Source organism: Oncorhynchus kisutch, linkage group LG27, assembly GCF_002021735.2.
Source record: "Oncorhynchus kisutch isolate 150728-3 linkage group LG27, Okis_V2, whole genome shotgun sequence".
Taxonomy (NCBI): domain Eukaryota; kingdom Metazoa; phylum Chordata; class Actinopteri; order Salmoniformes; family Salmonidae; genus Oncorhynchus; species Oncorhynchus kisutch.
The window spans coordinates 36,076,543-36,104,541 of NC_034200.2; the positions used below are offsets into that span (position 1 = coordinate 36,076,543).

Genomic DNA, 27,999 nt, shown 5'->3' on the forward strand with positions numbered 1-27,999 from the left:
TATTTTTTAACACAGACCCATAATTTGTCCCCAGGGAGTGAGCAATGCATGATAAATGAACCTCAGATTCCCTTGAAGTTTGAGAAAAATATGTAGATGAAGTATTTGAAATATCTACCACATGCATAGCATCAATAGAAATGAGTGACTCGGCACCGTGGTATGTCCGGGAAAGCTATGGGTTAATTTAAGACGGAAAGGAAACCTGTTGCCAATTAAGTGCAGGAAATGCCACATGTTGCCTAGACACATCTTCAGATCGGCTGGAAGGATCAGTACATACCATATCCACTCAGGGAGAGAGAGGCTGGCAGTTCATTCATTTGAAAAGGTTCCACTCACTTCAAAAGGCTACATTAATTGAGAAGGTGTGGATGATCTGAAAGCACTCTTTCCTTCGTGGGGAAACGCTACGATTTAAAACGCGAAGTGAACCAGGCAGCTTATTCCCCTGGATTCCGGAATGCGTAAAAGCACCTGATGGGAAGCACAATAAAATAGGCACAATTCTACGTTGGCTAAATAACTCTTCTTCTACATCGTGGATAATATGAACATGACTATCATAACTCCATTGTTTCTGCTCTGCTTGACATTGTTGGTCGGCACAACCGAGAGTGTGGCAGAGATATGCAGGGGGACGCACTGTTTCAGCTCAGAGGACTGGACCAGACCTTGTACAGGGGCGCATTGCCAGCGGCGAACGGACGCAGCACCCCAAGACTTAAACCCCGTAATGCAAGACAGGCAAGCGTTTGTTAAGCCCCTTTACCAGGATGCCCATACTAAACATCAGACCAGAAGTGCACAGGTACCATACACTATCATTCAACCACATCGTGGTGGCACGGCCACAAGCGACACGCAGAAAGAAAACCCAAGGTCCATTACCGCGGAGGTGTACCACCCCGGGTGCAAAGGAGGGAATTGTCAAGCTTCCCAGCCGCGACCAACGAGAACTGAGAGTGTCCCCCGGGAATGCAAAGGGATTGAATGTAAACTGCCACTCAGGATGCGACCCAAGCCGAAGCCTCAACCGTGCATTGGCGACAGTTGTGTCACTGGTGGTGGCGAAGACCCGAGAGGGCAGCAGCCCCCCCTGGTTCATGACAGAGCGGCGCAATTTCTTGGAGAATTTCCGGAGTTTGGATCAGAACGTGGTTCATCGCCTCTTGGAATACAGTTGACATGCGACATCAAACCAGGTTTAGCATGTGACCGTCTGATATACAGAATTTTCTATAATTTATTTTAAAAAGATCATGCCCCCAAAGTAATTAATAGTTTAGCTAGCAATTCATGTTAGTAGAAACATATATAATTTCAGTTTACACCCATGAGAGTTGAAATGTACTCTGAGTGAATGCAACAATAACCAGCTGGCCAGTGTTACTGAACTATTTACAGAGGTACAGAAACTCTGTGAAAACGTTATAAAGATAGCTGTAGTGTGGGATAATTTATACTTTTTGAAGTGTTAAATGTAACACAATTAGAGTTAATTTAACACTTGCAATTTTGCAATATAAATGAGGTAAAATAGAGAATAAAGGTAGTAACAGTGTATAGTTTCCTAGAATGTATGAGTGTATCAGGATTTATCACTGCAACCTTTAATATGTCAGTCTGAAAGGTATTTTTGTATGCCGTTCGAATATAACCCCCCCAAGAAATGTATTTCACTATGTAAATTATCAATAATTTAATTTAATATTTGTGCATGTGGGTGAACACATGTATCCCTAGCTACCCTGTCCTCCCTCCAACACAGGCAACAATGAGGTGCCCTCAGAGGACACCCTGGTGCTGCAGCTGCGTCTGGCCAAGGGCCAGGAGAAGCTGGTGGAGGCACTGAAGGGCCAGCAGGAAGAGATCAGGGAGCTGCAGAGCAGACTGAGCCAACAGCAGGGGACGCTGGTCAGCCAGCAGAGAGAGATCCTGGAGGAGCAGAGCAGACTGAGCCAACAGATGGACCAGGTCTGGAACCACGTCTGAAACATTGTGGTTTCCCTTTGCTGGAGGGAAGATTTAATAGACATGATGCAACGCTTTGCTGTTGCCCGGCAACTTCAACATCTGCTGTGTTTATAATAATAGACCACTGGAAGGTTTAATTAATTACTTTTGGGCAACATTTTGGTCAATAAACGTTTAATAAAGTCTACCTAAAACCATCCAATAAAAGAAACAAACAAAACTGTTATTGCAGGACTCTGAAGGAGCTTGCTCTGATGAAGGAGCTTGCTCTGATGAAGGAGCTTGCTCTGATGAAGGAGCTTGCTCTGATGAAGGAGCTTGCTCTGATGAAGGAGCTTGCTCTGATGAAGGAGCTTGCTCTGATGAAGGAGCTTGCTCTGATGAAGGAGCTTGCTCTGATGAAGGAGCTTGCTCTGATGAAGGAGCTTGCTCTGATGAAGGAGCTTGCTCTGATGAAGGAGCTTGCTCTGATGAAGGAGCTTGCTCTGATGAAGGAGCTTGCTCTGATGAAGGAGCTTGCTCTGATGAAGGTGCTTGCTCTGATGAAGGTGCTTGCTCTGATGAAGGTGCTTGCTCTGAAATGCGTCAACATTATTGAAAGTTGCCATCCTGAACCTTTTTTCAGTAAATGTATGTTTGGTCTCATCTCAGGTCAAGGCCCAGTATGGCCTACTCCTAGAGAATGTCAAGCAGATGTCCTTCCAGGGCATGCAGGAGGAGCTAGAGAGCCACATGGTGTCCCTCAGAGGCCAGGCCAGGGCCCATCACACCCAGGCCTATACTGTGCACAAGGTGGACATGGAGGCCAGAGTGATGGATGTAGACCTCCCCGTGTTGGCCTGCAGGTCCTGTGGAGCGGAGGAGTACTGCGACTTCAGGACAGGTCCGCCGCAATGTGAGAGGTGCACCATCTGTCCAGCGGGCTTCTTCCTGGTGTCCCAGTGCTCCATCCATGCTGACAGGATATGCCAGGTGAGGCTATAAAAGCTTGAATATACTAAATGTAGATGTACAAACACACCCATTCAGGAGTTGTATTATATTTTATGAATCATTATTTATATGATTACAGGACAGAGATGAATGCCTTGAAGTAGCAAACCTGTGTTCAGAACAGAAGAAATGTCTAAACACGCCAGGTAAGAAGGGTTTAGACTGTTTGGCGAAAAACTCGTACTGTATCAGTGTTAACCTATTCCCAAATAGTTTTTTAAAGAATATGCTACATATAACAATTCCTCTTCCACTCACTCTATAAATAGAAATGTACTACATGTGTATGTGTGTGAGAGAGGGTTAACTTCTGTCCTCCACTGTTTCTATGTGAACCAGGTGGATTCAGGTGCCAGGGCTTGTCTGACAGAGAGGCCAGCACAGGCTTGTGTGGACATGCCTACTTCTATAACTCGGAGATGGAGGAGTGTCAGGCCTGTCAGGAGTGTGAGGTGGAGCAAGTGGCCACACCCTGCACCTTCACGAGTGACGCCATCTGCTCCACCCCCTCCTCCACTGACAGCAGCAGGCTGTCCCTGTCCTGGGCTGGGGTTGTGACCCTGCCTCCTACCAAGAGCCACGCCCCTGGTCACGCCTTCCCCAACCTGCAGCTCCACATCCATGGGCGGGGCGACAGCAATCTGCTGGCCACCGAAGACGGCCATCTGGTGCTGCGACAGCACGGCCTTGTGTGGGCAGACGAGAACTTGGCCCTGAGCCATGGATGCCGCAGTTTCGTCCAGGTGTGTCTGCAGCTTAACACCAGTGACCTGACCGAGGGGCGGGACCTTAGTGGGGTCAGGGTGGAGCAGCGGGAAGTTAAGTCGCTCCAGAGTGCCAGTGTCAGTGGGGTGGCAGAAGTTGCTCCAGGAAGTATGCTCTCCCTGCTCCTCAGGAGTGCCAGCCACCATTGCAACCACACAAGCGATGGCCTGCACCTCCATGACCCATCTGTGGCCCCTCTCAGTCTCTTCTGGCTGTCCCACGATACTGGTGCCGTTGCCATGACTGCGCAGGCAGTGTCATCGGCGCACTACCACACCAACTACCGGCCCGCCTTCAAGACCACGTCCACCTCTGACCCGTATGTTGTGGGGCTGACTCACGATGGGCGTGGAGTGCGCTTCACCGAAAGTGGCACAGTGCGCTTTGTGTTCCAACAGGCACTCTACTCCATGGGCCAGGCGTGCGTGACGGAAGGCTTTCACCTGCTGGCCTACCTCAACCACAATGGTAGCAGCATGGAGCTGGCTCGAACATATAAGACTGGTGTCCACTATCGCGACACGTCCATCTCCCTGTCGGCTGCTACCATGGTCGGCCCCGGCGATACTCTGGGCTTTGAGATACTCTCCCCGGGGCAGTGCAACATTCGCTACTTCGGTGACGACTCCGGCATCAGCGCCCTCAGTTTGGTGTGGATCCCCACTACCATCTCCTCCGCCCTCTCCGCCTCCGTGGCACGCACAGGCTTGCCCTCCGGAGCGGTGCGCAACAAGCCCTTGTATTTCCGCCAGGTGAGCCCCCACATGCCGCAGATGCAGGTCGGGCTTCCAGGGAAGGGTCGCGCTGAACAAGGACGTGAGTTTGTCTTCACGGAGAGCGGGACAGCCAGCTTTGCACTGGACCTGAAGCTGATCCACTCCTGCAACCCGGTTAAAATCACCCTGCTCAGACATAGAGGCGAGGGGGCAGGGGAGGAGGGCAAGCCAGTGCCCCTGGCCCAGCAGTTCGGGGGCCAGATGCCAGAGGGCAGTGGGTGGGCAAGTGTGGGGCTGCGGGCCTCCTTCCAGGTCCACAATGGCACGGCAGTTTTTGTCACATTGGACTGCTTGCGAGGACGCATCAATCAGATCAGTCATCAGACGGGGAGCGGCGTCTCCATACTGTGGGTGGCAGCGTAGCCTAGTGGTTAGAGCGTTAGTTCGAATCCCCGAGCTGACAAGGTACAAATCTGTCGTTCTGCCCCTGAACAGGCAGTTAAACCCACTGTTCCTAGGCCGTCATTGAAAATAAGAATTTGTTCTTAACTGACTTGCCTAGTAAAATAAAGGTAATAAAAAAAAAAAGAAATATCACTAGTCTAGAAACACCAAACTAACAATACCTAAAGCATGGTTTACCGAATGTTTTACTTATTCAATTAGCCTTTGATCAACAAAATTGGCCAATTTTAGCATGGTTTACTTCATGTATAAAAAGTACCCTTACATATACTTACTTAAAATACACCAAAGGATGGTTTTGGTGAGTAGCAGAGAGAATATTTAAGCTTTATGGTCTTTTATGCATATTCTATACTGTATTTTGATATTATAAGGATGCTAGAATTAGCATTGTTATTCAACAATTCTTGGTATGAACCTTCTTTCATGTTGACATTTGCTGGGCGCATATCTTGTATTTACAGTGTATAATCGAGTTACTGCATTGACGCCAGAGCTTTATAGAAGATACTTAAAATTCTTTTTGCTTTCATCAAGGATAATTTTGCAGGGCTGGTTTTACTCTGAAGTGTGTTAAGAACATATGTTTTAGGTTAGCCGCCATTTTCTAAATGTGAGTGTGTCCGCTGCATGCCTTAGTTAATGACCATTTTCAGGAGACCCAGAAAGGGTTTGTACACTCGTGTGGAGGTCCACTTGTGTTAGACCAGCCACAAAGAAGTGTGCATTAGCACGGGTTTAGAATTATACAGAGTTCTGTAGACAGTGACTTCCTTCATCCACTATTTAGACCAGCAATTATGCCACCAGCCAAAGTGGCAGTCAGTCTTTAATGCCGTAATACACATGTTGTAAATATTTAAACAGAAAACACTGATTATGACACCAAACCTCATTCTTATTAAGTCACCTGCATTGCTTGGTGTTTGGGGGTTTTAGGTTGGGTTTCTGTACAGCACTTTGAGATATCAGCTGATGTAAGAAGGGCTTTATAAATAAATTTGATTTAAACACTCACTGCTTTAAAAACGCACAAGACTGTAGGCTATATATTTTAATAATGGTTGGACGTTTGTTATATATTTAAGCATTAATGCCCGAGGGGGTGTGGCATATGGCCAATATACCACAGGGAAGGGCTGTTCTTGGATATAAAACTTCAAGGTGCCTTATTGCTATTATAAACTGGTTCCCAACATAAATAGAACAGTAAACAAGTATCTGTGCATCATACCCATGGTATAATGTCTCATATATAATTATACACACACAGGTGAATGAAATGCTGTTTCAGCCAATCAGCATCCAGGACCCAAGCTACCCGGTTTATAATATGTATTATAACACGTTTTCACAGGATAATGTATAAATGTTACTACAAGCTGCCATGCTGTATGTCCCTAACCCTAATTCTAACGTAATCATAAAGACAGACAATCTGTCATACTGTATACCTTTTGGAATCACATGCATAGACCTGCGTTGTCATGAGACATCCCTGTCCTTATGGCTTGAATTAAACCCAGGTGTTGCTGGGCAACAAAAAAAAAAGAAAAAAAAAGACCCAGATGTTTTGCATTGCAGATCAAAAGACACAGCAGGTCTTTCACGTTGAATTTAAACAGTTAAAATGGCATTCGAAAGGGGTTAACAGTTTTCCAGTTATAACCTCTCCTTTCTCAGAATGTTTCCAATGCCTTGGCTAAAGATCAATGCGTACAATACTCATCATATGAAATTCAATTCAACAGAGCAGGGCACACAATGTGTGAAAACGTCACCCTATTCAGAGCACGGTATAGTTTTATGTATAGTTTTCATATTGCTGCAGACTAGGAGTGATTCAATAACTCATGGTCCTAGTGAAGCCAATGAGCTCGTCTGTGCATGTCATGAGATGTGATCTGTTGCTATATAAAGAAGGACCAAAAACCTGCAGACTCACCCACATCAAATAAAATACTACAGTTTACTATAGAATACTACAGCACTTATAGAATTATGCAGTAAACTGTAGAATATACTACACATTGTAGTATACCTCAACCATATGTAGTACTTACAATAGGATATTGCTGAATACTATAGTAAATACTACAGTATACTACAGACCACAAAAGCACTATAATTTACACTACAGCGTGGGACTCCAACCCTGTTCCTGGAGAGCTACCCTCCTGTAAGTTTTCACTCCAGTCCCAGTTGTAATTAACCTGATTCTTATCAACTAGCTAATTATTAGAATCAGGTATGCTAGATTAGGGTTGGAGTGAAAACCTACAGGACTGTAAGCTCTCCAGGAAAAGGATTGGAGATCCCTATACTGCATTATTTAATTTGCATATACCCATTCCCCTCCCTTATCCCAATGTTTGCCACCCGTACAGTAAGTGACAAAACTACATGCCAAGTATCGACAATATATTGTGTTCCCTACAGGTGAAAGAAAAGAGCATAAGTCCATTCAGACCTCAGTCCTACCTACAGGTTACTGAAAATATATATATTTGTATTTTGTTCAGTAGGTTTCCTCAAAGGCAAAGCCACCATTGCTGTCAAAGACCTAAAAAAAACACTATAGTAAATACTACAATCAAGTCTGCAAAAACACTACAGTATACTACAGGCCGCAAAAACACTACAGTATACTACAGGCCGCAAAAACACTACAGTATACTACAGGCCGCAAAAACACTACAGTATACTACAGGCCGCAAAAACACTACAGTATACTACAGGCCGCAAAAACACTACAGTATACTACAGGCCGCAAAAACACTACAGTAATTACAATAGTATATAATAGTTCTTACTACAGTATTTATACCATAGTAAACTGTAAATACAGTCTTGTCCACAAAACTACACTAAGCACTACCGTATTCACTGTAGTGTTTTTACGGACTTTAGTGAATACTACACTATTTAACTATAGAATACTATAGTATTTTTTTCCCACATGGGCAGCAGCTTTTCAGGAACAGAGGTGCCTATTTCTACTTTAAAAGGCTTCTAAATGGCACAGGTATTAGTAAAGGGCATGAAACGGAGAGGTACTATTTTAACTTATTTTCTTTTTCACTTGCAAAACGTTTCACTACAGTGTTCCCTACTGAACAGGACTCAGTTTACTTTACATTGATAAAAGTCAGGCTCATTATATTGAGATCAACAATGTTGATGCTCATGGTAAGTAACTATGATAATATACCAACAAACAAATCCCCATACCATTTATTTAGCTACACCTTTAAAATCTCAAGTACAGTAGTTGAAAAAAGCAACTCCTCTCCTTACCTCTTATGCATACTTGTATTCCTATATGGGGGGGGGGGGGGGCAATCGTATTGGATCGGGATTATGTTTGTCACAGACTATTCCATATGGTCAAAAAGGGACAGAATTCAAAGAGCATGTCATCATGGGATAAATGAAAACCACTCCACTTACGACTGGTGAGTTATAGCTATGATAAAAAAAAGAAGAAAAAAGGCCAAAGTCCTTAACCTAGTGCTGGCCCCTGTCTGGGGACCAAGCCAGCCTCTCACGTTAGTGCTTTAACCACAGGTTAACGCAAGTGTCCAGTGTTTCCAGATTTCTATGGAAATATGACCTAGAATTAATCACAATACGTGTACAATTGTTTTCCTTCCCCCAAAAATTGCAATTAAGTATGTAAAAAAATATTTTCTGTGTTGGAAAGGGTGTGGGCATACCCCCAACCACAGAAAGGGTGTGGGCGTACCCCCAACCACAGAAAGGGTGTGGGCGTACCCCCAACCACAGAAAGGGTGTGGGCGTACCCCCAACCACAGAAAGGGTGTGGGCGTACCCCCAACCACAGAAAGGGTGTGGGCGTACCCCCAACCACAGAAAGGGTGTGGGCGTACCCCCAACCACAGAAAGGGTGTGGGCGTACCCCCAACCACAGAAAGGGTGTGGGCGTACCCCCAACCACAGAAAGGGTGTGGGCGTACTCCCAACAACAGAAAGGGTGTGGGCGTACCCCCAACAACAGAAAGGGTGTGGGCGTACCCCCAAAGGAAAGGGTGTGGGCGTACCCCCAACAACAGAAAGGGTGTGGGCGTACCCCCAACAAAATTAAGGGTGTGGGCGTACCCCCAACATAAAGGGTGTGGGCGTACCCCCAACCACAGAAAGGGCGTGGGCGTACCCCCAACATAAAGGGTGTGGGCGTACCCCCAACATAAAGGGTGTGGGCGTACCCCCAACAGAAAGGTGTGTCATAAAGAATAAGAACGCTAGTAGACCAGCTCATCCTCTCTGAGGAAATATAACTTTTTTTTTTTTTTAACAGTTTGTTTGAGATCCAAGTTTGAAGTTGGGTTTTTGAAGTGTGTGTCCCCCCAATTGATGCTTTGGCCACAAAGTATAAGTATAGGATGACTCAACATTATTTGGGTATGTGTTACCATAATATTTACTTTTAAAAAGTTACATTTTCACTGCACAGTTACTTTCAAGGTAGAGTCAGCGATGCACAAAGCTAACAGCAATATTTGGGTCAATTAACAACTAAGGACATTGAAACGCAAGGCTAAACTTCACTTTCTGGTCTCGCAGCAATCACGTAGTTATTGAAAGTGCACGTGTGCTGATACTATGAGTGAATTATAATGCATCGTTTTGCTCATCTGTAACATCTGCGGTGATACTCGCGGCAATGTCATATCGCGGAGTCAGTTTAAAATGCCACTTTGCTGAGTTGAAGTTTTTAAAAAAGACAGTGAATAATGAAGATGGTTCACTCGGGGGGGGGGGGGGGGGGGGGTGTCAGTTCCGGTCTGTTTGGTTCCCATAGACACCAATGCAATAGCAGCTGGGGTTGGTCTGCTAAGTTCATTGACTAATGTAGCCAGAAAAAAAAAAATGACGTAGAGTGTCTCGCTTCCTCTTCAGTCTCTGGTTTACTGTTAAATTACACTTATCTAAGATGGTGTTGAAACACCCAGAACGTTAAGTGCACTAGATCATTATTTAGCTAGGTCCAGCTTGTCCCAGTTAGCACGGGTGCTGCATGCAATGCTTAGTGGAAATGGTTAGCACAGCTAGCTGTGTTCTCAAAACCACAAAAATGTCCTTCAGACCATTACAATAATATACACAGCCACACCATGTTTTCAGACTGTGTGTGGAACTTGTGAGACTATCAGACAATGGTTTTTTTTGGCATGCGGGCAGAGTGAGAAGGCAATCAGGAAATGCTTCACAATTTAAATAGTCAACTTTTACACATAATAGCAAGTACAGTTTAATACAGATATACAATGTCAGTTCCTTTGAGGGATATGCTTTTTTAAATTCTTTTGAAAACCAAACTTCTACTACCCAGGAGATGCTGGACCAACAAAAAACACTTGCCTGCATGGAGGGATGACACCACCCACCAAAGGTGGGAGACATCACTTAAAAGAAACTCTCCCTTTAACAGTAGGTGGGTTGTCCATTGACATCAATGCATGCTTCAATGCAAACATTGACGTTATGCTCATATCTCTAATTAGGATTCGGTCCTTGGGGAGTATCACACCGTCTGCTGGCCTTCACAGCAGACGGGCCGGGGAGAAAGTGTGGTATCCACATGTTTCACAGACAGAAGACCAACTGCAACTAGGAGAATGTCTGCTTTTGAGAACTCTTTTGTGATTGACACAATCACCCATCAGGTCACATTAACAGTGTCCCACTGACAAACAGTCCCAGAGGGTGAGAGAGAGGGAGGGGGAGACACAGAGAGAAACTAAGAAAGAGAAAAATAGGAGGGGTAGACAGAGCGAAAAGTAGAGACAGGAAAGAAAGAGCTACAGTTACCTCCTGTGGAAGGATACAGTAGCCCTCTAGGTGATGCTGCGCCATCTGGAAGGAGTTGGGGCTTGTTTGGGAGGCATCTCAGGCAAGCTTTTTCCTCAGTTTCCCTGTTAACTCTGTATATTCCTCAAGATAAAAAGGCTTACCCATATGATTTACCTGAATGGTCATAGTAAAACATTGATTTGTGTTGTCCTGTAGGCGTACAAAGGAAGTGGAAAAATCAATTACGAAGTGTACCTTCCGAAATCCTACCTCTTCAACGAGTACATTAAGACATCCGAGTCTTATTTCCCCCCCCAATTAAATTAACTTGGAGGAAACATTTTTACTTAGAACTGTGGCATGTGGTTATCACTTAGCCATCTTAAGATGAAAGCACTAAGTCACTCTGGAAAAGAGCATCTGCTAAAGTGTTCAATGTTTAACACATTGAGAGTATCCAACAATGTACTCAACATTAACACCGTATCCAAAATGTACTACACTAAACATGCTTTCCTTTCCAGTACAGCCACCTATGGCTTTCAGTATTTCTCTTCCTCAGAGACAGTCAAAAAAAGCATATCTTTCAGATAAGGACTTACTATATTCGGGGGGGTAACTAAGTGTGCTATATCTTGTCAAAATGTAACACAGTACCTTGCTTTCTCCCCTAATAGAATAGTTGTCACAACAACATTGGACCTGCAGTTTGGTTATTGGGTAACAGTAGATCTATAGTGCCATCTAGAGGTTAAAAATTGGGCATAGATACCAAGGCAATAACTGCTCTGCATATTAACACTACTCATTCACACAACTTTTGGCAAGGCCCGCAGGAAACAAACCAGTTTAAAGTAATTAATTAGTCCATTATGTGACCCCCCAAAAAATAAAACCAGTAGTACTGAACACATATCCATCTCATTAAATGCAATTTCACTTTTATCAGAGGTTGACAAAAAAATAAAAAGTGAACACAGCAACATGCATTGTTTGGTTTAATATATGCTTCATTTATATTTTACAGTAACCACAAATCTTTGGCCATGTTCAGGATAACATTCATCCAAAATGCAAGTCGTTGACATTGACCTGGTTGCATTCAATACCGTTCTGACACCTGTATAGCTGACACAACAGAAGCCCACTCACTACAAGCTAGTTAGAGGTATTTTTGATATACCATTTTAGGAGGCCATGTAATATCACCATACAGTAGTTGCCTTTAATACTACATGCTCATGATTGTACTTGAAGCCTTACGATTAATTTGCACATTTCCTTTAAATGATGACATACTACAATCAATGCTATGGTGCATTCCCTCCTTAATATATTATTTTTAGAGCCCCCATTGCTCTCTAAAAGCATTAACATCCACTTATTTATATCAACTAATTCGATTGGTTACTACTGATGTTTTCCATTGAGTTTTATTAGAAAGAAAAAAATAAGTGTAAATATTTCAAGAGAGAAGGCTTTGCTCTAAAAAGGTGATCTATAAACACCAGTCAACTTCTTTCCTACAGGTTAAAAATCCTAATGATGGATTCAAAATGGAGCCATGTGGTGATCCTGTATGTACCAGAAAGCTTCCAATGAGATTCCTTGGAGCTTGAGTGGTGTAGCAGAAAGAAAATAAATGGCATCTCTTAAGGCTTCGTCAAGGCATCTGTGTGGTAGACACAGTAAACGTGGTATGAACTAATGAGACAGCCAACATCAACTATCAGCCACAAACAAGAAAGGAATAAGAACAGGGGGATGCTGAGGAGTATTTTTCCTCAACTGATACAGGAGCAGTAAAGGACAAGTTCACAAATTTTGTTTAAAAAAAATAAGCAAATTGACTTGTTTTTTTCCCCAACGGGTGTTGCAGCAACTTCAGCACCCCTACTTCCCACAGCTTTGAATAAAGGAGGGGAAAAAAAGAATGACAAATAGTTGGTTACATTACTATATGTAAGAAGAGCCTAACTGTGGAATGTGTGATAATCAACATCGTATATCAATATAATGTTATTCGGTTTTAAGAACAGTATTTATAATTCAGGTCTATGACTTTTACACCATTATCCAGTATACGGCCTAGGCTACTTGGCAGTCTTCAGTTCATAACTCAATGTAGAAGTTAATGACATCTTTTGTCTGTGTCAGTAACACATGATGGTGTGGTTGGTTTTTGGTTCATGCTGCAGTCAGAGCCGGAGGGAAGGAAGAGGATGAGAGAGGTAGAAGTATAAGAAGACAGGTGTTTTAGGAGTGTAACTGGCAAAGAAGGATAAAGAAGAAGAGGAACAGAAAGAGAAACAAACAGGGGTCTTAGTGCAGGATCTCCAGTAGGAGACGTTTGAAGTCTCCTCCACACTCAGAGCTCAGAGCTTCTTTCAGAGGAACATCATACTTCTCCAGGTACATCTCCTTAATGGTCTCCAGGTCAAACTGTTTGAAACAAACATTTACATGATCTTCTGGTTCTATAATTATCCTCGTATGACATTGATATGTTCTTATTTAGAGGGCAAGTAGTAGTATTCGTGGGTTGCACCTCTGTCCGCACATTGTTATGAACATACGACCTATACTGGTGCCTAGTCATTCTGAACGAAAGACTTGTCAAATTACACGACAGCGGCCTGCAAATTCAATGATATTGCTCAAGAAATAATGAAATGTCCTCAAATTTACTTTAGAGAGAGCTGGCCATTAGCTAGCAAAGTTTGTAAAATAAAAACTATTGCTAACGTTAACTAGCTAAAATTCAGTGCCGTCCCCTCAATCTTCGCTAGCTAAAGTTACACTGCATCTAAAGCCAATCTGGCGACATCACAATGATAAAGATTTCCCCCTTTTGAAAATGTCATCGTGTTTCCAAGCCACAGTAATGCACTTTAGACTACATCTTTTTCAGTTGGGCATCAGTCCGAAAACATTGAGAACAATATTGTGAAGGTGCAACCCATGAAGAGCTAATAAAGTTAAATACGTTTCAAATTATTTGACAAAACACATGGTCCACAGAGTCACTCCCATTGCGCAATAATTATAAAAAACAGTGACAGTTTCCTTATTATGGTAAACAAAATAATTGTTGCTTTAGCAACAGAGTGATTCCTGAGCAAGGTCGCGTCATATGCTCAAGCAACAATTGTGGCACCACCCGCCATCATACGCCCTACACAATACTGTTAGGAAAACGAGGGGGGGGGCATTGTCTAACAGGACGAAAGCTTTAGAAACACAGTGGTGATACTAAACCCCTTAAAGAGTAATATTCTGTGTCTCATGCCTTGATGTCATACCTCTGAGCGACCAACGATGATGCGGATGAGCGTGTCTTCGTCAGTGCCCGCCCCTTTCATTGCGGCGTTCAGGCGACGGGCAAAATAGAGCTGAGGGTTTTTGGCACACCGCACTGTAGAGAAAGAGATGTGCATGCAGACACACAGATGAATACTTCCCTGTGTGCCTCACAGAGCACTGAGTTGGAGGGGCACTTAAGTCTACCTCCAGCATTGGGTTCAATGTCATGGCAACTCAGTCAAAAAAAAACAGGAAATGCCACAGTTCGGTTTACATTTGATGAATGAAAGTTTCCTAATTTTGAGTCTACCCACTATGCTATTGTCTCATGAGGAAGTCATGATTACTCCTTCAGACACCAAGTAATTTGCTTTATGTCACATTTACAACTAGTGCCAGTGAATGGTTTCACCCTCAGTCACCTATATTAAAAAATATATAAAAACATAAAATGAAACAATGTCACTGAGTTAGTTCATTAAGAAAATCAGTCAATTTAAATAAATGTATTAGGCCCTAATCTATAGATTTCACATGACTGGAAGAGGCACAGTGTGTGGGTATAGGCCCACCCACAGGAGAGCAAGGCCCAGCCAATCAGAATGAGTTTTCCCCACAAAAGGGCTTTATTATCAGATATACTACTCAGTTTCATCAGCTGTCCAGGTGGCTGGTCTCAGGTGAAGCCGGATGTGGAGGTCCTGGGCTGGATTGGTTACACATTTAGGTCGTTTTAGCAGACGCTCTTATCCAGAGCGACTTACATGAACAATTAGGGTTAAGTACCTTGTTCAAGGGCACGTCGACAGATTTTTCACCTAGTTAGGTCAGACTGAAACCAGCAACCTTTCCATTACTGACCCAACGCTTTTAAACCACTAGGCTACCTGCCGCCCCTACACATGGTCTGCAGTTGAGGCCGGTTGGACGTACTGCCAAAATCTCTAAAACGAGGTTCGAGGGATGGATTATCTTGGCAAAGGAGAAATGCTCACTAACAGGGATGTAAACAAATGGAGAGAAATATTTGTGCGTTATGGACCATTTCTGGGATCTTTTATTTCAGCGCACAAAACCAACCCTTTACAAGGCTTCTCAACAGTCTTTACCCCCAAAGCCTTAAGACTCCTGAACAGGTAATCAATTTGCATTGTGTGCCCCCCCACCCCAACCCCTCCTTTTACACTGCTGCTACTCTGTTTATCATATATGCATAGTCACTAACTATACATTCATGTACATACTACCTCAATTGGGCCGACCAACCAGTGCTCCCGCACAGTGGCTGACCAGGCTATCTGCATTGTGTCCCTCCGCCGACCCCTCTTTTACGCTACTGCTACTCTCCGTTTATCATATATGCATAGTCACTTTAACCATATGTACATACTACTTCAGCCTGACTAACCGGTGTCTATGTAGCCTCGCTACTTTATATAGCCTGTCTTTACATACCCATTGTTCACCTAATACCTTTTTTGCACTATTGGTTTTGCACTATTGGCCTACAAATAAGCATTTCACTGTAAGGTCTACTACACCTGTTGTATTCAGCATGTCACTGTAAGGTCTACTACACCTGTTGTATTCAGCATGTCACTGTAAGGTCTACTACACCTGTTGTATTCAGCATGTCACTGTAAGGTCTACGACACCTGTTGTATTCAGCATTTCACTGTAAGGTCTACGACACCTGTTGTATTCAGCATTTCACTGTAAGGTCTACTACACCTGTTGTATTCAGCATGTCACTGTAAGGTCTACTACACCTGTTGTATTCAGCATGTCACTGTAAGGTCTACTACACCTGTTGTATTCAGCATGTCACTGTAAGGTCTACTACACCTGTTGTATTCAGCATTTCACTGTAAGGTCTACGACACCTGTTGTATTCAGCATTTCACTGTAAGGTCTACTACACCTGTTGTATTCAGCATCTCACTGTAAGGTCTACTGCACCTGTTGTATTCAGCATTTCACTGTAAGGTCTACTGCACCTGTTGTATTCAGCATTTCACTGTAAGGTCTACTGCACCTGTTGTATTCAGCATTTCACTGTAAGGTCTACTGCACCTGTTGTATTCAGCATTTCACTGTAAGGTCTACTACACCTGTTGTATTCAGCATTTCACTGTAAGGTCTACTGCACCTGTTGTATTCAGCATTTCACTGTAAGGTCTACTGCACCTGTTGTATTCAGCATTTCACTGTAAGGTCTACTACACCTGTTGTATTCAGCATTTCACTGTAAGGTCTACTGCACCTGTTGTATTCAGCATTTCACTGTAAGGTCTACTGCACCTGTTGTATTCAGCATTTCACTGTAAGGTCTACTGCACCTGTTGTATTCAGCATTTCACTGTAAGGTCTACTACACCTGTTGTATTCAGCATTTCACTGTAAGGTCTACTGCACCTGTTGTATTCAGCATTTCACTGTAAGGTCTACTGCACCTGTTGTATTCAGCATTTCACTGTAAGGTCTACTGCACCTGTTGTATTCAGCATTTCACTGTAAGGTCTACTGCACCTGTTGTATTCAGCATTTCACTGTAAGGTCTACTGCACCTGTTGTATTCAGCATTTCACTGTAAGGTCTACTGCACCTGTTGTATTCAGCATTTCACTGTAAGGTCTACTGCACCTGTTGTATTCAGCATTTCACTGTAAGGTCTACTGCACCTGTTGTATCCAGCATTTCACTGTAAGGTCTACTACACCTGTTGTATTCAGCATGTCACTGTAAGGTCTACACCTGTTGTATTCAGCATGTCACTGTAAGGTCTACTACACCTGTTGTATTCAGCATTTCACTGTAAGGTCTACACCTGTTGTATTCAGCATGTCACTGTAAGGTCTACTACACCTGTTGTATTCAGCATTTCACTGTAAGGTCTACACCTGTTGTATTCAGCATTTCACTGTAAGGTCTACTGCACCTGTTGTATTCAGCATGTCACTGTAAGGTCTACTACACCTGTTGTATTCAGCATGTCACTGTAAGGTCTACTACACCTGTTGTATTCAGCATTTCACTGTAAGGTCTACACCTGTTGTATTCAGCATTTCACTGTAAGGTCTACACCTGTTGTATTCAGCATTTCACTGTAAGGTCTACACCTGTTGTATTCAGCATGTCACTGTAAGGTCTACTACACCTGTTGTATTCAGCATTTCACTGTAAGGTCTACACCTGTTGTATTCAGCATGTCACTGTACGGTCTACACCTGTTGTATTCAGCATGTCACTGTACGGTCTACACCTGTTGTATTCAGCATGTCACTGTAAGGTCTACTACACCTGTTGTATTCAGCATTTCACTGTAAGGTCTACTACACCTGTTGTATTCAGCATTTCACTGTACGGTCTACACCTGTTGTATTCAGCATTTCACTGTACGGTCTACTACACCTGTTGTATTCAGCATTTCACTGTAAGGTCTACTACACCTGTTGTATTCAGCATGTCACTGTAAGGTCTACTACACCTGTTGTATTCAGCATTTCACTGTAAGGTCTACACCGGTTGTATTCAGCATTTCACTGTAAGGTCTACACCTGTTGTATTCAGCATTTCACTGTAAGGTCTACACCTGTTGTATTCAGCATTTCACTGTAAGGTCTACACCTGTTGTATTCAGCATTTCACTGTAAGGTCTACACCTGTTGTATTCAGCATGTCACTAAGGTCTACACCTGTTGTATTCAGCATTTCACTGTAAGGTCTACACCTGTTGTATTCAGCATGTCACTGTAAGGTCTACTACACCTGTTGTATTCAGCATTTCACTGTAAGGTCTACACCTGTTGTATTCAGCATTTCACTGTAAGGTCTACACCTGTTGTATTCAGCATGTCACTGTAAGGTCTACTACACCTGTTGTATTCAGCATGTCACTGTAAGGTCTACACCTGTTGTATTCAGCATTTCACTGTAAGGTCTACTACACCTGTTGTATTCAGCATTTCACTGTAAGGTCTACTACACCTGTTGTATTCAGCATTTCACTGTAAGGTCTACACCTGTTGTATTCAGCATTTCACTGTAAGGTCTACACCTGTTGTATTCAGCATTTCACTGTAAGGTCTACACCTGTTGTATTCAGCATGTCACTGTAAGGTCTACTACACCTGTTGTATTCAGCATTTCACTGTAAGGTCTACACCTGTTGTATTCAGCATGTCACTGTACGGTCTACACCTGTTGTATTCAGCATGTCACTGTACGGTCTACACCTGTTGTATTCAGCATGTCACTGTACGGTCTACACCTGTTGTATTCAGCATGTCACTGTACGGTCTACACCTGTTGTATTCAGCATTTCACTGTACGGTCTACTACACCTGTTGTATTCAGCATTTCACTGTACGGTCTACTACACCTGTTGTATTCAGCATTTCACTGTACGGTCTACTACACCTGTTGTATTCAGCATTTCACTGTAAGGTCTACTACACCTGTTGTATTCAGCATGTCACTGTAAGGTCTACTACACCTGTTGTATTCAGCATTTCACTGTAAGGTCTACTACACCTGTTGTATTCAGCATTTCACTGTAAGGTCTACTACACCTGTTGTATTCAGCATTTCACTGTAAGGTCTACTACACCTGTTGTATTCAGCATTTCACTGTAAGGTCTACTACACCTGTTGTATTCAGCATTTCACTGTAAGGTCTACTACACCTGTTGTATTCAGCATTTCACTGTAAGGTCTACTACACCTGTTGTATTCAGCATTTCACTGTAAGGTCTACTACACCTGTTGTATTCAGCATGTCACTGTAAGGTCTACACCTGTTGTATTCAGCATTTCACTGTAAGGTCTACTACACCTGTTGTATTCAGCATTTCACTGTAAGGTCTACTACACCTGTTGTATTCAGCATTTCACTGTAAGGTCTACTACACCTGTTGTATTCAGCATGTCACTGTACGGTCTACACCTGTTGTATTCAGCATGTCACTGTACGGTCTACACCTGTTGTATTCAGCATGTCACTGTACGGTCTACACCTGTTGTATTCAGCATGTCACTGTACGGTCTACACCTGTTGTATTCAGCATGTCACTGTACGGTCTACTACACCTGTTGTATTCAGCATTTCACTGTACGGTCTACTACACCTGTTGTATTCAGCATTTCACTGTAAGGTCTACTACACCTGTTGTATTCAGCATTTCACTGTAAGGTCTACACCTGTTGTATTCAGCATTTCACTGTAAGGTCTACACCGGTTGTATTCAGCATTTCACTGTAAGGTCTACACCTGTTGTATTCAGCATTTCACTGTAAGGTCTACTACACCTGTTGTATTCAGCATGTCACTGTAAGGTCTACTACACCTGTTGTATTCAGCATTTCACTGTGAGGTCTACACCTGTTGTATTCAGCATTTCACTGTAAGGTCTACTACACCTGTTGTATTCAGCATTTCACTGTAAGGTCTACACCTGTTGTATTCAGCATTTCACTGTAAGGTCTACACCTGTTGTATTCAGCATGTCACTGTACGGTCTACTACACCTGTTGTATTCAGCATGTCACTGTAAGGTCTACTACACCTGTTGTATTCAGCATGTCACTGTAAGGTCTACTACACCTGTTGTATTCAGCATGTCACTGTAAGGTCTACTGCACCTGTTGTATTCAGCATTTCACTGTAAGGTCTACTACACCTGTTGTATTCAGCATTTCACTGTAAGGTCTACTACACCTGTTGTATTCAGCATGTCACTGTAAGGTCTACTACACCTGTTGTATTCAGCATTTCACTGTAAGGTCTACTACACCTGTTGTATTCAGCATTTCACTGTAAGGTCTACTACACCTGTTGTATTCAGCATTTCACTGTAAGGTCTACACCTGTTGTATTCAGCATGTCACTGTAAGGTCTACACCTGTTGTATTCAGCATTTCACTGTAAGGTCTACTACACCTGTTGTATTCAGCATGTCACTGTAAGGTCTACTACACCTGTTGTATTCAGCATTTCACTGTAAGGTCTACTACACCTGTTGTATTCAGCATTTCACTGTAAGGTCTACTACACCTGTTGTATTCAGCATTTCACTGTAAGGTCTACTACACCTGTTGTATTCAGCATTTCACTGTAAGGTCTACTACACCTGTTGTATTCAGCATTTCACTGTAAGGTCTACTACACCTGTTGTATTCAGCATTTCACTGTAAGGTCTACTACACCTGTTGTATTCAGCATTTCACTGTAAGGTCTACTACACCTGTTGTATTCAGCATTTCACTGTAAGGTCTACTACACCTGTTGTATTCAGCATTTCACTGTAAGGTCTACTACACCTGTTGTATTCAGCATTTCACTGTAAGGTCTACTACACCTGTTGTATTCAGCATTTCACTGTAAGGTCTACTACACCTGTTGTATTCAGCATTTCACTGTAAGGTCTACTACACCTGTTGTATTCAGCATTTCACTGTAAGGTCTACACCTGTTGTATTCAGCATGTCACTGTAAGGTCTACACCACCTGTTGTATTCAGCATTTCACTGTAAGGTCTACACCTGTTGTATTCGGCATTCCACTGTAAGGTCTACACCTGTTGTATTCAGCATTTCACTGTAAGGTCTACTACACCTGTTGTATTCAGCATTTCACTGTAAGGTCTACTACACCTGTTGTATTCAGCATGTCACTGTAAGGTCTACACCACCTGTTGTATTCAGCATTTCACTGTAAGGTCTACACCTGTTGTATTCGGCATTCCACTGTAAGGTCTACACCTGTTGTATTCAGCATTTCACTGTAAGGTCTACACCTGTTGTATTCAGCATTTCACTGTAAGGTCTACTACACCTGTTGTATTCAGCATTTCACTGTAAGGTCTACTACACCTGTTGTATTCAGCATTTCACTGTAAGGTCTACACCTGTTGTATTCAGCATGTCACTGTAAGGTCTACACCTGTTGTATTCAGCATTTCACTGTAAGGTCTGCACCTGTTGTATTCGGCTCACGTGACAAACAAACTTTGATTTGTGTTTATATTTTTGTTCAGTGTATCTAACTTACAGGTAGTTAGCAACCATGTAAAACATGGCCTTTAGAAATAACATACCCAGGGTGATGTAACACTCCTTTAAGGTCCCAGTGGCTTCGTTGTCAATGGCATCCAGGATCTCTGTCCCAGAGAGCTGAAGAGAACAAACAGGACAGTGAACACAGAATCAAGATGGTGATCCATTTGTCCATACCGAGTACAAAACATAACTGACTACTGCCAGGCAATTTCCCCAAGTACTCAGAAGTGCTTCCATTTAAATGGCAAATAGTTTTATTTCCTTATTTTTAAAAAGTAGGGCAGTCCCACTCATCACGCATCTGTTTATTGGATAGGACAGATGGAGGAAAGAGCAGTGGGACAGATCTGCAGCAGTATGTGGGATGGAGACAGCGGCTTATGCCACTGGACCAACCTAGTAATAACGGTTATTGTCTTACACTGTTGACTATTATTGTCAATTCAGAGCGTTGACAGAGTTAATGACCCCCCCAGTGGCAGGTGTGCTGTACATACTGTAAATAGCAGGTGTACATACCTGCTCATAGATCTTGAAGGTGGCCTGAAGCTGCAGGTAGTTCCTGTGTGTCAAAATGTAACTGAAGGTGGACTCGTCCGTTCCAAAACGACCCTCTCCTGCCTGACATCCACAAACAAAGACCAGAAGACACTTCATCAAGGCCAGAATACACACACCAGCAGAAAGCACAGGGATACACAGTCAAAGTCAGTGCTTATATAAAAAAAAAAAGGAATTCTGGCTCGAGATCCACACACACAACTTGGATTTTTGCATAAATTACGCATTGATGTCAACGGCAGATTTACGCGAAAGAAATTAGTTACTCACGTTCCACAAGCGCTATTTGTTGAAATCTTACCTTCATACTGATTCCTAGAGCTACCTGAGGGGTTGATAGACATAAAACAAGAGCCTGGTACCGTACAGTGAGAGCTCACCTCAAACATAGCGGTCGCATCCTGCTCGGCCAGTCCCTCGTCCACCTCGAAGCCTTCATCTCGGTTAGCCTATCAGGGTAGAGAGAAGAGGGTGTGGGGGTAAAGAGATGCAAAGGGAGAGCGAGTAAGAGTGAAAGAGCAGGTCTGGGAGGAATCAACCTATCAAGCGAAGGTATGATGTAATGCCGCTTTGTTGACTCACAAGGAAGTGAGGAAATGTATTTTCCTTTTTCCCATTTACTTCTTTTAACTTTCATACCTAGCAGTCATTCTTATCCAAATTAATTTACATGGTCATTGTGACAGGATATGAGTCATGTACCTTTTAGTGCAGGGGAAGTGGGTGGGGAAAGAGTGGGCACAAGGCCCACAGACTGGCCTCCCAATGGGGAACACCTCCAGTTGATGTCGTGTCGCCTTGTCACGTGATCAATTGGTGCAAAATGTGTATATTTGACACATGTACTTTAAGCATAGAATATCACCCTGTCTACCTGCAGAAGAGATATCAGGAGGTTCTTGACATCTCCACTGGTGTCATCCTCAATGTCAGCCACAAGGTCACGTTCGTTCACTGGAGGGTAAACAAATGAGTCTCACTGTAGAGGTCATTCCAGATGTACAGTACCAGTCAAAAGTTGAATGAGTAGGTGTCCAGGGTCTTTCTACATATTTACATTGTAGAATAGTGAAGATATCAAAACTATGAAGTAACATAAGGAATCATGTAGTAATCAACAAAGTGTTCATTTTTTATTTGAGATTCTTCAAAGTAGCCAACATTTGCCTTAGCTGGCACACTTGGCATTCTCTCAACCAGCTTCATGAGGTAGTCACCTGGAATGCTTTTCAATTAACAGGTATGCCATGTTTAAAAGTGAATTTGTGGAATTTCTTTCCTTCTTAATGCTTTTGAGCCAATCCGTTGTGTTGTGACAAAGTAGGGATAGCATGCAGAAGATGGTATTATAAGAAATAGGGCTAAGTCCATATTATGTCAAGAACAGCTAAAATAAGCAAATAGAAACGACAGTCCATCACTACTTTAAGACATGAAGGTCAGCCAATACTGAATTTTTAAAACTTTCTTCAAGTGCAGTCGCAAAAACCATAATCCGCTAAGAAACTGGCTCTCATGAGGGCCGCCACAGGACAGGAAGACTTACCACTGCTGCAGAGGATAAGTTCATTAGAGTTACCAGCCTCAGAAATTGCAGGCCAATAAAATGCTTCAGAGTTGAAGTAACAGACATCAACTGTTCAGAGGACTGTGTGAATCAGGCCTTCATGGTCAAATTGCTGCAAAGAAAACCACTACTAAAGGACACCAATAAGAAGATAATTGCTTGGGCCAAGAAACACACGCAATTGACATTAGACCGGTAGAAAGCTGTCCTTTGGTCTGATGAGTCCAAATTTGAGATTTTCCCACCGTGTCTTTGAGACGCAGAGTAGGTGAAAGGATGATCTCCGCATGTGTGGTTCCCACCGTGAAGCATGGAGGAGGTGGTGTGATGGTGCTTTGCTGGTGACACTGATTTATTTAGAATTCAAGGCACACTTAACCAGCATGGCAACCACAGCAATATGCCAGCCTATCTGGTGTGTGCTTAGTGGGAATATCATTTGTAAAAGGACAATGACCCAACACATCTCCAGGCTGTGTAAGGGCTATTTGACCAAGGAGAGTGATGAGTGCTGCATCAGATGACCTGGCCTCCACAGTCAGACATCAACCCAATTGAGATGGTTGGGGATGAGAGGACAGCAGAGTGAAGGAAAAGCAGCCAACAAGTGCTCAGCATATGTGGGAACTCCTTCAAGACTGTTGGAAAATCATTCCAGGTGAAGCTCATTGAGAGAATGCCAATAATGTCATTAAGGCGAAGGGTGGCTACTTTGAAGAATCTAAAATATATTAGGATTTATTTAACACTTTTGGTTACTACATGATTCCATAGTTTACATCTTCACTATTACTCTACAATGTAGAAAAAGTAAAAAGAAAAACACAATTTCAGATGTGTTAGGAAAACAAAGTAGCAACAAATGAAGACAAAAGTTCACAAAACCAAATAATGGAATGTCAAAACGCAATACTATGAAAGGACAGCAATTTGAGAAGAATGAATTCAATATCACAACAGCATGGAATGTATCAATAATTCCCTTGACAGACATTGGGTCAGCATATTTTTTTAAGGGGGTAAACAGTGTCACGTTTCAGCGACAGTTGAGATTTCCCAAAAGCTCCAACATTACTCTAAAATGAATTTATGATGTCATGTGTAAATCTCCACCAGCGAACGAGAGAGGAAACCGTGACCGATTCCACTGTGACTCATCCTAGTGACTCACATAACAAATACAAGAATACTGGTTGCGTGTGGGTTGACTGACCATATTCTGGACCATAAAATATATTATGAAGTCCTGGCTAAAAATACTTACCCTGGGCATACGCCTCCTGGCAAGTCAGGATCTCCTGTTGGGAGAGAGTCAGGGAATAAGAGTCATTCTGCTTTAGCATTTCTGTTTTCATTCACTAAATAATGACAATATTTTTTACATTTCTTTATTTAACTAGGCAAGTACATTAAGAATTTTTATTTTCAATGACAGCCTAGGAACAGTGGGTTAACTGCCTGTTCAGGGGCAGCTTGGGGGTTTGAACTTGCAACCTTTCAGTTACTAGTCCAACGCTCTAACCACTAGGCTACCCTGCCCGCCCTGCTCTTTGTCAAAAAAACAAAAAAAACATTTAAGTTAGACAGGTAACGATCTGTTGAACAGTATTGTGACAGGTGAAATGGATCTGCTGAACAGCGTTGTTTGTCATTATTGTGCGAGTACATTCCTGCAGAGTGCAGATTTGACAGTCCAAATCAATGCTAGTTGGGCCCAATAAACCCCTACCCGATAAGCCTTTAGTCAAGAATAATTCATCTTCTGTACATCCTACCATTCCAGTGCTTAATTGCTATATTGTAATTACTTTGCCACCATGGCCTATTTATTGCCTTACCTCTTAACCTACCTCATTTTCACATGCAGTGTATACTGTATTATTAGGTGTATGTTTGTTTATTCCATGTGTAGTCTGTTGTGTGTCGAACTGCTATGCTTTATCTTGGCCAGGTCGCAGTTGCAAATGAGAACTAGTTCCCAACTAGGCTACCTGGTTAAATGAAGGTGAAATAAAATGAAAGGACACCCAATTGGCTTAATGGTCCAGTAACATACCTGATTGGTGCTGGTGCACAGGATCTCCACCAGAACGGCCTCGTCGGTGCCCGCCCCTTTCATGGCCTTCCTCAGCTCCTTGGCAGAGTAGATGTGGGGCGGATCTAGCATGGCCACAATGGCCATCTCAAAACTACCAGTCAGCTCCTTCTTCAACACCTCCTCCAACTCCTTAGTATGGACAATACATAGAACAGATGGTTCTCAAAGGTCTTTCCTTGTGCAAACCCTGTGGTATAGTGGTAACACACCTGCTGCTGTCACATGTCTGCCTCCCCACCAAAAACCAAGGGTTCAATCCCTATATCCTCCTGTCTAGATAAAGTATACATTTATAAAAAGGATAGTGGAATTCCACTCATTTAAACAAGAAAGTTCTGACCTCAATTCCTATAAAAATTTTCTTATTTCAAGGAGGCAAGCAAAGCGGAATATAGAAATCTAGTAGAGGGGAAAATCTGTACAATGGCATCAACCATCCATTAATTAAAAAACATTTTTTTTACACGCAAGTATTTCCATCACTCATTCCCCATGCTAACGCATCATTTGGGACATCCATCTTGTGATCCAAAAGGTATTTCTCCCCTACAACTCAAATGAAGTATGCTAAAGTCATAAAACTAAAAGTTGGACTCTGCATTTCACATAAAAATGGTCTTAATGTGTTGACCTCCCGAGTCTACGGATGAGAGACGACTCACGTCGTCATACTTCTCGAAGTATGCGTGCTTGATTTCCAAGCGCTGTGCTGATGAACGATTGGCCAGGATCTCAATGATGGCCTCCTCATCCGTCCCTGTGGAGAGGAATCATTAAGACACTTAAAAACAAATAAAGTTACAAACAGTTCTGTGAATACTCAAAACTATCCATTGATGGAGTGTCAATAAATATAATAAAAAATGTATATTGTCCCATTATCATTGTATAATCCGTTGATCGTTACATCGCTGCATAATTGACTCATATTGCTGGATACATAGTGATCAGGTCACTTTATTTCTAATCAGATGGATGATGTCATGCATCTATCTGATGTGCAAGTAAACACATCCATGACCCTATGCCATGACCCTATGCCATGACCCTATGCAAGGGCCTACAGACACTAACGACAAGTTCCTGTACTAATCCTCAGTAGTGCTGGTCTACATTCTGCCCCTTCTAATCAGGAACTGATTCAGACCTAGACGTCGCTCTGGTCAATCACTGACATGGATTAATCAATTCCTTAGGGAGACAAGAAAAAACGACCCGTACTATAGAGCTCAAGGCTCGGGTTTGAGAATCCTGTAGCCTTTGGCCTAAATTAATGCTTGAATGGAATATTGTGATTGAACGGGAATATACGAGTCCATACACTTACCCAAACCTTTGCAGGATTTGCGAATGGCCTTGATATCATCCACAACATCGAAATCCTCATAGGGGGTAATAGTTGGCTATGGGAAAACATTCAGAATCAGGACACCCAAATTACACTAATATAACATTCAAAAATATGCTCTCCCATGATATCATATCTGTCTCAACTAATCATAGGTCTATGGCACATAATTCATCCTAAAAATGAAAGTCTTTTCGGTATAGATCATGCGAGAAAGACTTCTCCATGGTTGAGTACAGTAGACTAGATTCCCCTCCGTCCCTAGTCTAGCAAAAGGGTGCAGTCTCTGTGCGCTGAGTCATGGGACAATTGCATATTGCTACAAAGCTACTTAGGCGCCAGCCTCCCTCCTCCTCGCTCAGCCTCCCCAAAGACAATGCAACCGTATTGATCATTGAGTGGGGAGCATTTCTGAGAAATTCCAGAGAGAAGAAGCCTACTCAAGCTGACACGCTCCTAACACGCATTTGATATACAGTCGGGTTGACATATGAATGGTCCTGCTGCATAGCCTACGTTTATGACAGACTATGATAAACAGCAAGATATTTAATGGATAAATTATGCTCCACGCATACACAAATCATATGAAAGCTAACCATTTACATACATTTTCTAAAAACGGACATTTTAAAAGCTTTAAAATGATTTGATAAACAATAGCAGTGTGATGGGCCATTTAGCTGAATTGCTCTTACATTCTAAAATAACATAAATAACTCTATTTTTGACATGTAGATTGAGTCAGTCGAGTGGTACCTAGACGCATTTGAAATGAGCGTTTATTTTCGTTTACTTTCCGGCTACACTGTACAGTAGCATCAAATAGGCTACTAGGCATAGAAAGTCAACAAAAGCTGATACAACAGCAGACTGATGTTTGGATTGTACAATAATTTTCGGTAATTGTTTGACACTTTTATGATAACGCACTTAAAAAGAAAAGTGTCCAAAAACTTGACACTCACTTGGATGTTGCCCATGTTGCAGCTCTTGTTTTCAACCCAGCGAAGATGATGTACAGTGTCGGGTCAGTCAACGTCCTCCTCGCTAGTCACCCTTTAAGCAGTCGCTTCTGCACACGAAGGACCAACCCTGCCAGCATAGCTGACGTCACCAGCCTTTATCAATTACGACACTGCTGAAAGCGTTTAGTGATCATCCTATCTAGCTACTTAATTTGAATCATTTCGGTTTGTGTACTATGATTTAGTGAATTAAAACCATTGATTTAAACTGTATAACATAAGAAGTATAGGCTACTACTTTTATATTGAATTGAAATCAACTAATGGTGTTAAGAATGAACAAAAATTCAGGCGATAGGACAAGACTT

General features: G+C 42.6%; 2 protein-coding genes across 2 annotated transcripts; one reads left to right on the forward strand and one right to left on the reverse strand.

Annotated features, from left to right (window-relative positions):
• Positions 1 to 261: 261 nt before the first annotated feature.
• On the forward strand, positions 262 to 6,143 carry LOC116357805 (uncharacterized). Its single transcript, XM_031806976.1, has 5 exons — positions 262 to 1,205; positions 1,772 to 1,977; positions 2,629 to 2,949; positions 3,050 to 3,116; positions 3,310 to 6,143. The coding sequence occupies exons 1-5, from the start codon at positions 551 to 553 to the stop codon at positions 4,872 to 4,874; spliced, it is 2,814 nt and encodes a 937-aa protein (XP_031662836.1). The 5' UTR covers positions 262 to 550; the 3' UTR covers positions 4,875 to 6,143.
• Positions 6,144 to 11,710: 5,567 nt separating this feature from the next.
• anxa13l (annexin A13, like) lies at positions 11,711 to 27,984 on the reverse strand. The gene is made up of 11 exons (XM_020463364.2): positions 27,632 to 27,984; positions 26,643 to 26,718; positions 25,978 to 26,072; positions 25,274 to 25,444; positions 24,482 to 24,515; positions 22,525 to 22,604; positions 22,031 to 22,099; positions 21,609 to 21,710; positions 21,128 to 21,203; positions 14,033 to 14,145; positions 11,711 to 13,172 (listed from the first exon to the last, which is right to left on the reverse strand). The coding sequence occupies exons 1-11, from the start codon at positions 27,644 to 27,646 to the stop codon at positions 13,053 to 13,055; spliced, it is 951 nt and encodes a 316-aa protein (XP_020318953.1). The 5' UTR covers positions 27,647 to 27,984; the 3' UTR covers positions 11,711 to 13,052.
• Between the last annotated feature and the right edge of the window lie 15 nt (positions 27,985 to 27,999).